The 11,207-nt window shown below is 47.8% G+C and overlaps 1 protein-coding gene across 1 annotated transcript in view; it reads left to right on the forward strand.

Annotated features, from left to right (window-relative positions):
* The window catches only part of PHACTR1 (phosphatase and actin regulator 1), a 278,346-nt gene that overhangs the window by 263,764 nt on the left and 3,375 nt on the right, over positions 1 to 11,207 (forward strand). Inside the window, exons 12-13 of the mRNA XM_061994544.1 lie at positions 6,927 to 7,067; positions 9,222 to 9,298. Of these exons, the coding sequence (XP_061850528.1) occupies positions 6,927 to 7,067; positions 9,222 to 9,298 (218 nt within the window). The remainder of the gene's footprint in view (positions 1 to 6,926; positions 7,068 to 9,221; positions 9,299 to 11,207) is intronic.

The raw sequence follows: 11,207 nt of genomic DNA on the forward strand, positions 1-11,207 counted from the left end.
TCTGCAAAAGGATAAATAACAACCAGAAATGCCAACCACCTAGTGAATGCTGCAGAAATTCCCCAGCTCTGACTTTCATGAGCGTGTCCCAGATGCATCGCTGTGTCTACAGCAGAGCGGCAGGCTCCTTCTGTCGATTTGTACTGAGGTCTTACTACCAAAGGATTTTAAACCTCAGATCAAGCAGAAGTGTAATTGAGCACAGCAAGTGTTTTGCCCAGCAGACCTTTCTGTTTGCGCTGAGTTTTAACCCACACACCTGCCCAGAGGGTAAATTCAACAGAAGGGAGGTAATGCCACGTTGCCCGCTCGTAACCCTGTGTAGGTGGCAAGAAGGGAAGAGGGTTCTGCAGAAGCCACTGACAAAACTTTTGACCTTGCACGACAGAAACTGCTACTGTCCCAGATTTTTCTGGTGGTGTCATTCCAACTCCAAGGGAACAACACACTTGATCCATTAAAAAGCTGTTCTTAAAATTCCTTCAGCGCTGACATTTTGTTACAGACTTATGATGATAAGTTGGAACACGACATGCTGCAATAAGTAAGATTACCTTGCCCAGGTCTGGATGCCTTATTTAAGTCAGCAATAAATATCCAGTTGAAGTCATCATCTAGACAGGCAATTTCTAAAAAGAAATCTTTGTGAAATCAGGTGACCTATAGCGAGCTGCCCCTTTAAGCACTTTTCATCCTCTCGGGCTCATCTGACTCCAAATTAGCTGGGGATAGGGAATAGCTGCCATACCAAGAATAAAATGGAGGCAAATGCTGTTTGGTACAGCTTCTCTGTAGCTTGTGTCCCTGCTGCCCGAGGAAGAAGAGGTGACATGTTTGCCTGTCACCCGAGGTGCCTGTGGATGGCTTCTGCACATCCCTGCCCCTGGGAACCCACCGAGCAGCTTTAGGTGCGTGGACTTGTGTTGTCTGAGTGGAGGGACAAGAGGAATTAGGAAGGGTTTTTCTCTGAGCGTGGATCTTGGCCCACAAGCCCATTCCAGGAATATTAACATGCAGAGGCCCTCTGAGAGAGCTGTTGCAGGCAAGTCCCCTCCATAGAGAGATCTCAGCCCCTAGGAATTACTACTAAGGATTTATCCTCTCTGAACAGCAGTAAATTTGGCCAAGCACCAAGGCAATTAACACCAGGCTGAACTCCCTCTGAGGACTTCCATTACAGAGAGAGAGTTGTAGCCTGGATTAACAGAACACGTTACAAATCACTTGCAAAGAGGGATAAAGTTCTTCTTTTCCTCAAATAGCATCACCCTCCCCTTTCCCCAGGGCTGTTTACTGCTTCCTGTCCCCCACTGCTGATTTTTCCTGCAGATTTTGCCCTGAAAGTAAAAAAATCTGGTAGCTTTAATGTAAGCAAAACAATGAGGTGTGGCTGTTTCTTAAAATCTGTGCCATAATCTGAAATCTTAGCTCCCATGAAATTTCTGCCTTGGAGGAACTTAAACTCTGTGTTCATTGGAGGGGATTGGACTAGATGATCTCTAAAGGTCACTTCCAACCCCTACCGTTCTCTGATTGATGCCTTCCCCAGAGACGTGTTGCTGTCTAATCTTTTCTTTAATTGACTTTCACTGGCTGCATCAGCAGAGGTTGTTCAAAATAATGAACTCTAGAGAGAGGAGGGACTAGTCAGAGGGAGGTGAGAGGGAGGGAGGCAGTGGGGGAAGGGAAAGGTCAGAGAAGAAAAAAGGGTTAGCAGCTAATTTGGATAAACTGCATTTATAGTCAGAGAGAAAGGTCTTTGGGGCATTTTCATCAGGTCCTGCTGCTGTATCTTACCACAAAAGGTGAGGAGCAAAGGAGAGGGTTGTATGCACTGTCAGTTAGGATCTGTAAGGTTTCACCTTGGTTTCTTCCCTAAATAACAACCACAACTTTTTAGCAAGGTACCAAAGCAGGCAAGGGTGGAGTGATGATGAGCTTTGTTGTGAGTGAAGGGGAGCAAACAGCCTTTTGCATTCGACTTAGGCCCAGACTGGCAAGAGCAGGTTCCCCTCCATTTTGCCTGGCGGCAGTGCTTGGGTTTGCTTCATTTCCCACACCCAGAGCAAAGTGAGGGGGATGTTAAACCTTCCTTTGCAAATTGGCTCAGTATCAAAGCTCGAAACGTGCCCGTTTTTATCTCCAGTGATCTGGAATGTAAAGAAGAAACCTTGAACTCCCGTAACAAGACAGGGGAGGTCCTGTCCTCATTTACACTGCTTTTACGTGAATACAAGCGCAGGGATTTTTGTACCGGTTCACACTTAAATAATGAGGCCACTTGCCGTGAAGTTACCTGCCCTGTCAGCTTCCCAAACAGGTAAATGGGAATGTGCCCACGTGGCACACCCAGAAGCCCAGACACACACACGTGTGCCTTCGACCTTAGCAGAAGGAAACTAAAACGGGTCCAGCTCAGGGAGCGAGATCCCTTTCTCCCTGCTTGGAGCAGCAATGCCTTGTGCAGGGAATTGCATTGTGTCCTTGACCGTGTCCTTCTACTGTAAGTTTTGAACGTGCACTGTTCTTCCTGCCTGTTAGAGAAAGCAGAGCTCATTCTCAGCTGTGGCCCGAGGAGGATGGTGTAGCATGAAGCAGTTTTGACCCAAGAGACCACAGCTCACGGGTCATAAATTCCAAAGTGAGATCTCAGGTGAGCTGTGCCCTGAATGTGCCGTTGAATTGACACCTGCAATGCAGCTGCCTCCAGTCTGTTCTGAAACGCTATTTAAGAGTTAAGTAGCCCAAATGTAGTGAGAAACCTCCTGCTTAGCAGCTCACAGAAATCTCTGCCATGGCATGGGGGCAAGCAGGGCAGTTTGCTAACCCTTCAAATAACGGAGCTTTAATTAATTGCTTCTAGAAAAGCACTCGGAGCGGTTGTCTCTCTCTCTCTACATTTAGTACGCTCAGATTGGCACTTTGCTTTAATGTACCCAATCTATTTTGTGGGGGTGTGTACTTATTTATGTAAATATATGTAGATTTATGGCCATACATGAACTAAGGTGGTATAAGCTGTGCATTTCAGGAGTCTCTCCCCCAGCCTGAGCGAGAGTGCGTCTTGTTCCTGCCCACAGCTCTGCCCCTGGCCTCCTGGGTCACCTCAAGCTGGTTGCTGTGTGCTTCTCTCGCTCTGGCTGCTCTCTGGGGATGGTCACGGTGCCCACCACGCTGATGGGGTGTCTGAGTACCTAAAATTGCAAAGGCAGGGCATCTAAAAATAATGTAGAGTAATGGTTGTGTGACTTCAGAGGAGGTGTAGGAACAGTTTTGAACGTTCAGGTGTCACCTAATAATGAGAAATGCACGTTAACACCAAAGTTTCATAATGTGCTTAATGCCCTTGACATTTTTTCCCCTGTAATTGAGTGCACTGTTCTTCACACCCACCCAAGGGTCACAGTGAGCTTAAGTGGTGTAAAATGTGCAGACGATTTGATTTTCCTGCCTTTGTGACTGTGAGAACTTACCTCGGACGTGTCTCATTGCTACGTTTCTTTGATTTTTAACCCCCACCCAGTGCACCAGGGAAGCCAGAATCGCTGTTTAGGACCCAGTATAGCATTAGGGTGAACACCAGCAATGAATTCACCTTGCTGGCAGACACACCACCACCTCCACGGCGCCGGGTGCTCTTGTCTTATTGATACCATCCAAACAGCCACCTTCTGCTTTGTACAAACTTCGGTTAGCACAAAGGTGAAAGCCAGCTCGTGTAAAGAGGCAGGAGCTGGCAGAGGCTGTGAAACACAGCCAGTCTTTTTTGGAAAGTCTTTTTCCACCTTGGAAAGCTCGTAGGGGTTCCTGCTTCCCTCAGAGCCATTTAGAAACAGAGTTTAGTTCACAGGGTTTTATATTCTGCTGGTGTTGTCCTACTCCAGGTAGAGGCTTGCTTTTTTAATTCCATTCAGGCTGCCCAGGGAGGGTGTGGAGGCTCCTTCCTTGGAGGTCTTCAAGACCCACCTGGACGTGTTCCTGTGTGACCTGATCTGGTTGGACCAGATGATCTTTAGAGATCCATTCCAACCCCACCATTCTGTGATTTCTGCAGTTGATGCAAGTGAATCACAGAATCCCAGAATGGTGGGGACAGGAAGGGCCCTGCAGAGCTCATCCAGCCCAACTCCCTGCTAAAGCAGGTTCCCCTCGATCGGGGGGCACAGGAACGTGTCCAGGTGGGTTTGGAAACCTCCCGAGAAGGAGCCTCCACACCCTCCCTGGGCAGCCTGTGCCAGGGCTCCCTCACCTCAGCACCAAAGAAGACAGAGTCTCACTCTTATCTTTGACAGTTTTGGGTGTGCTCATAATATTACTTCAGCATTAACGTTCTCTATTCCCACAGCCAGGTCTAATTTTAAATAACCAGCAGCAAAACTCTGCCCTGCTCCCTGCATAATAATGTGTCAGTGCTAACAAACCTGCAGCTCCTGCTGCTGAGGCTGATGCAAAACCCACCACTTGGAAATCGCATTCAAGATGAGTTGTAGGACAGAGAAAAAGCTCATTCATAACTGTGATGATTCTCCAAGCATAGTGCAGCACTTCAGTGTTGCTTTCGTTACAAGTCTGTCGATGAATTGCAGCGTGTGTTTGTCTTGCAGGTGGTTTAAGGATAGGACTCAGGGCTGCAGGCTGGAAAGGGAATTCTGGGAGAGCGAAAAATAACATTTTAAAATCTGACTGTGCTTTGATGCACTTTATTAGGCCCTTTGGCTCCTCTGACGTGGTGCTGTAGCTCGAGATCTGTCTGTCCTGGTAAAGGGCGGGTGTCAGGAGGATGGAGCCAGGCTGTGCTCAGTGATGGCCAGTGATAGGACAAGGGGCAACGGGTACAAGCTGGAACACAGGAGATTCCAAAGAAACACAAGGAAGAATTTCTTCCCTGTTGAGGTGAGGGAGCACTGGAAGGGGCTGCCCAGATGGGCTGTGGAGTCTCCTTCTCTGGGGACATCCCAAACCCACCTGGACAAGTTCCTGTGTGACTTACTCTAGGTGGCCCTGCTCTGGCAGGGGGGTTGGACTTGGATGAGCTTTCGAGGTCCCTTCCAGCCCTTAAGATTCTGTGTTTCTAAAACAAAAGCCAGAATTAGTTATGGTGCTGCTTGCATTTTGCTTTTTTTTAAAAAGAAAGGTCTCCAAAACATTTAGTCTGAGCTCAGAAAGGCACCCTTCATGCTGACCTCACTGCACGCTTGCTCTTTGCCTGGCCTGAACCAAACGGGGCTTTTCTTGGGAAGCTTTGGGAAGAAATAGGAGGAATGCTGTATGTCAGCCACCTGCTGAGAAGCTTGCCTCGGGAAGCATAATGCCTCCTCTAGAAGGTGGGTGTGAGAAAACTCTGTGGTTTTAAGATCTTTGCAATATGCAGATGTTGTTCTTTTTCAAACCAGGAGGTGGGGTTTTTTTCCCCCTCCCCGACTAAATGTAATTCACACTCAAATGGCTTTGGAGACAACACATGAGCTGCTGAGCTGTGAGCTGACTGCTGCCTGCTGTCCTAGGCAAGGGTGTTACTTGGCAGCATAGAGTTGTGCTCCTGGAGGGGCTGATCCTGATTCCTGCCCTCGAGCATCTCACTGTCAGGGCATTGGTGCAGCTCTGCAGCTGCTCTACCTCAGGTGTTTGAACTCTGTTTGTGAGCGCACACTCTGGGCTGTCAGTGTGAGGAGAGAGCCCCACTGTCACCTCTCAGTTCAAGAGAGGGGCAACCATCCATGCCAAGAAGCAGCATATAGAGATTTGAAGCCGAAGGCAGGGTAGGGTGGTGGAGGAAGTGGGATTTCAAACGTGTGCTTCTCTTTCTTGTGATGTCATGAGTTTTTCACCCTCCGCTGAGCATCCGGGCTGTTTTGCATCTTAATTCTCCCTGGAAGATGAGACGCAGGGAACTGGGGTGGAATTGCATGTCAGGATTCAGGAGCCAGGGTAACGTTGTAGAACCAGAGTCTCGAGCATTTTGTGAGATATTTAGACCTTTCAGTGAAGCATTCCTAGAAATAGGTGTGATGTCTGTGGGAACAGCGTCACGAACCATGTAGCTAACAGCAGCGGTTGTACCGTGATGACAAAAGTGTCACTGTAATAGTGAAACTTGTGCAGTTAGAAACACTTGTGTCCTTGCTGCTGACATTAACCAACGTGCTGTGCCTCCAGGGAGCAGTGATTCCTGAAAGCCAATTCCTGGCTGCACCACTGTTTCTAATCTGAGAGTTTTGGCCATGGCTGCCTATTCTGCCATGGAATTAGAAAGAAATGCTTTGGAACAATGAAGGGATTCTTGTGACATGATACAATCATTTTGGAGGGGGGTCTCATGGTATGCAATGTAAACTTTAACAAGTCAAATGTGCTGTGGTACAAGTTAGAGCTGCAGCATACAGTAGAAAGTGCAGTGTCATCATGCTGTCTGCCTGTTCTTGGAGGTAAGGGCAAGTCTGCAGAATGTCACACCGCCAAGGAAAGCCCTTTGTTACCTTTTGCACATCTCAGTGCAGGGCAGGATCCAGTCAGTGCCTTGCCTGGGTCTTCTCAGCCTGGGGAGCATACAGCCTGTGCCGGTACTTTTCATGTTGAGTTGTGGTTTTGATCTTTTCTTGAGACATGGGAGACTTTCTCCTATTTCATCTCGTTTCTGCCAGGGGTGATCAGCCTCAGCCAGGGACTGAGGTCTCCAACCACAGCTGCTTCCCAAAGAGCAGCAGGCTGCTCCAGCAGCAAGGCGAGGTGATAGTCAAGGTGCTGTAACAAGAGGTGATCTCCCAAGTAGAAAGTCTGTGAGCAGTTGATAATGACAAGAGTACTAGGAAGGTCTGCACTCGCTTATTCTCTAACGATGGCCGTAGTAAAATAAATCCCCAAGTGACGCTCTGCAGGGAAAACGTGAAGTCCTGATGTCTTTTTCCATTCCCTTCTCTATCCTGCAGCTGAGCCAAAGGCCCACGGTAGAAGAGCTGCGTGAGAGGAAGATCCTGATCCGCTTCAGCGACTACGTGGAGGTGGCGGATGCGCAGGACTACGACAGGAGGGCAGACAAACCCTGGACACGGCTCACAGCCGCCGACAAAGTAAGTGCAGCAGCTTCGGGAGAGCCGTGACCTCGGTAGCCACAGCGTGTCGTGACAAACCACATGGCACAGCTCCCACGGCCCTGGAGGAATAAGCCTCCACCTGATGTCCCTTCCCAACACCCTTCTGGTTTCTCCCTGTTCACACAGTTTGTTGTTTGAGTCACAAATCTTTGTTAAGGCTTCTATATGTGTAGAAACCAGGGGCAGCTTAGCAGCATCGTGCTATTTAAACAGAGAGAATATCAATCTCTTTGAGGAAAGGTCTCGATGGCAGCCCTGTTATTTGTTTGTTGGCTTTGGTCTTGCCACGTGACGCTGCCAGCTGAGAGCTGAGAAGATTTGGTGTCCGGAGAGGTCCTTCCTCATCTTGCGGCTGTGAAAAGAACAAGTTTTAAATAGTGGTATTAAATGTAGCCTGGTAAAGAATTCAGCATGAAGGCAAAGTTCTTTGAGGTCATTTTTTCTGGTTTATAATGCATGTTCAAGTCAGTACACAGAGCAAAGGGCTTAAGTTCTCCAAATAAATCTCCTCTAAGGAAAGCAAGAGAAGAAGAAATGTTTGTCCTTGCAATATTAATGCCCCTTACGGCATAAGGAAGCAGATAGAGCTTTTGGGGGAAGTCATAAGGGTGGTAGTGTAATTTCTGCCATCCAGATGACCTGCTTTTCCCCACCACCGTTTCTACTGTTGGAATAAGCAGCCAGGCAAACTGGACACAACTCCAAAATGCCTGACAAAGCTGCAGCATGCAGGAAAAGATGATTTTCTTTGAGAGCTTTGATTCAATAACCATCTTTGTGGGTCAGCACCAGCCAGATTTATTGCAAAACCAGGTCTGAGTAATGAACTTCTCTGCTTGTTGGTAAATCTTGCTCTGTGTGTTGGGTGTAGGGAACTGCCTTCAGTCTGACTTCATCTTTACTAGGCCTGACTGTTAGAGGAATAAAAAAGGGCACTTGAGAACCTCTCCACCAGCTGAGGGATGCAGAGGGGAATAGATTTCAGACCTCGTGGCAGTCAGCAGCGCGTGTGGCCTCCTTCACAGTCACTTAAGCAGCAAATTGGTCTGCTGAAGGTAGGCCCTTGAGTTTCTGCCTCACTCTGTCCTGATAGATGGAGGCAGAACCTGACAGGTTGTTCTAAGGTAAATAAAACCCCGAAGCTGTGCATAAAGAGCACAAGGGGCCTTTCCTCTAGATCACACTTGCAAAATCTATCACTTAGGGCTCGTCAAAGCAAAGGTAGTTGGTGACAGGATCAGTGGCTGTGGCAAAAACCCCGTTTTGGGCTCATGATGGTCGTATCAGTTTAGATTTCCTTCAATGAGAAAAATCCCTGAGAGACCAAGAGTACTGGAGCAGCCACTTGTGAGCACCGATGCGGGTGTTCCAGCGTCCCACGGACAGGCAGTGGCACACACCTTGGGCAGGGGCAGCATTCGGCTCGGTGAAACCCACTGGTGAGATACAAATATCTCAGAGCTGGCAGAAGCCTTGACTTTGGGCTTGGGACTTGAGCCAGTCTCTACCATGAAACTGAGTCCCTCCAAGTCACTCCCTCTATTTTATTTATTCTTCAATATTTCTTGTCCTGCCAGTCACCTCTGGATTTCTTTTCCTTCATGGACAAGCCACAGAGGCTATAAGTTTCCTGCAGATGCTGAATTTGACTGCCTCCCAAGTAAACTCAGCCCCTTCAGGTAACTTCAGCCAAGAAAACTGAGGCAGGGGACATCTCAAATAGGAGTTTGGCAAGATCCAGGCTGAGTTTACTCACAGCCCAACTCTGAAACAGAGCGCAGTGGTCGAGAAACTGTGGTGCAGGATTTTTTGCTCAGGCTTATGCTAATTCAGATTTTGTTCATGAAAGTGTTCACATAATTAGCCAGAACTGGGTTCTGTGTCTGTGCTGTCTACAATACGTGCCCAAATGGAGCCATTCCACCGAAGCATTTATCTCTCCCCTTTATGCGGTTTAGAACGTGTTTATCTCCGTTCCTTTTCGCATCTTAAAGTCTTTTTTATGTTTTCCTTTCTCTCTCTGATAATTTTATCTCACTGCCTCGCTCTTAATACATGGTTTTGAGAACAAAGTGAACTTACTTTGATGTCTCCCATTTATACATATGTGACTTTATTTGTCCTTCACAGGCAGCCATTCGGAAAGAGCTTAATGAATTCAAAAGCACCGAAATGGAAGTTCATGAACTAAGTAGGCATCTAACCAGGTAAGCTGACATTCATTTGTTTTTTAAGACTGTCAATGAATACTGTTGTTTCTGCAACACCCACCGAACACACCATGGGGTCTAGACAACGTGTGCAATTACAGGCTGTAAGAAGAACTCGTGCTGCCGTCGTTGTATGGTGCTATGCAGGCTCGTGCCATCTGTTCAAGAAAGTGCAGCCTCCTCTTATTTTAATGTTATTTTTTAAAATCATCATGTTCTAGCTGCATGTCTGGTGTTCTGCTGGCAAAAGTAAATGGTCTCGGTGTCTGAAGGGGGACAGGGAATTCTTGTATGGAGCAGTGTGCACCCAAACCCTGCCGAGCGTTCCGCTCCCACACAGCCCTCACCGTCCTGCTCTCCACACCCTGCCATGGGTGATGCACTGGGGAAACACCACTCTTTTTTACAATTTTAGGGTTTTTTTTAATTAGGAAGGTAGAGAGTGAATGAATTATCCATGGCCCCGACCTAACAACCCCTCCTCTCTGACAGGCTAGGGCCGAGGCACACCGGGAGGTCAGGGCCCGTCCCCTCACATGGCCCTGCTGTGAACGGGAGCTGCCCTCTCATTAATACCTCATCAGCTGGGCACTCATAAAAAATGCAGTCAGTGCTTGATAGAAAAATACAGAAAAGCTTACAGCCAAATTAATTTTGTATTGTGGGATTTTTATGCATATAAATTAATGACTGTATGAAAATCACCCCATGTATTATGCATATATTCCCTTGCAGAAATGACCTCCCTCTCCTTCCTAGCCTGTGCTAGGGTGGTTGAGGTGGGGTTGGTAGTACCCGAGTGCTGCTGGAGACAAGCGGCTGCTTTTGGGCCACGAGGGCTGGGAGAAGGCTGAGGGTGTGCAGTTGGCCCAGATCCATGGAGCCCAGTGGCTGAGCCTCTGAGGGACATTTGCCTCCAGGAGAGCGGTGGGAGAGTTAAAGGATGAGGCTGTTTTAAAGGGGGTGTTGCTACAAGCTCCACTGATTTCCATGAAGCCTTTAGCATCCCACAAGCATAGAGACTGATTCAGTTTTGCAGGAGTCTCTGTGGCTGCCTGGCTTTCACCAGTTTCTGGGCACCATTTTTCTTCTCTCTCAGTGCTGGGGTGAGCAGTGACCCTCTGAGGTGACACTTTATATCTGAAAGGCAGGGCACGGCTTCGCCTCGCCAAGCCTGAGCCCCTGTGCTCTGAGCTCCATAGCTAATAGAGTGAGAAATTGGAATGAGCTTTTGTCTGAAGTTCATCAGGACTCGCAGGTTAGCCAAGTGGCTTCAGGAAATAGGCACTTGAAGGAAGCACACTGAAATGGAATAGAGTAATTCCCTTAAACAAACTTAGATAAATCACCATTAGAAAATCATTAGCAAGGTAATGAGCTATTCACATCATTAAGCAGTGGCATGAGCTGAGCAAAGAATGTGTGTGTGGCTTTACTAGTGGGACATGTTAATTAATTCATAGTAGAGTGAAAGTCACAGCTTAAAAAGAAAAAAAACAGTTTGCAGAGCTGCCACAGCCAGTGCTTGCAGGAAGGGAGGCCATTGGCACACCTCTTGCCTCTACAGCTTCTGACATTTAAGGAATAATTATACTGGAACTGCGTGTAAATGGAAACCAGAGGCTTTTTGTGGTGTGGTGCAGGCTGAAAGTGGACTAGGTGGTCAGAAATGACTCGGGGGTCAGGTAGGATGGACCGAAAGCATCTCTCAGTCTCTGGTAGATTTTGGGGCAAGCTGGTTGCGCCCGAGAGTCTGGCGAGGCCCGAGGCAATAGGCAACGGGCAGTGAGCTGCTTAATTGTGTCACTGTAGCCATTAGTTCTCCACATTTTTTATGTACAATGTGCACATGGGTATATTATCTGACTGTCTCCTTTTTCCTCTTTTCCACCCCCTTGGGTTTCAG

Source organism: Colius striatus, chromosome 4 (assembly GCF_028858725.1).
Source record: "Colius striatus isolate bColStr4 chromosome 4, bColStr4.1.hap1, whole genome shotgun sequence".
Classification (NCBI taxonomy): domain Eukaryota; kingdom Metazoa; phylum Chordata; class Aves; order Coliiformes; family Coliidae; genus Colius; species Colius striatus.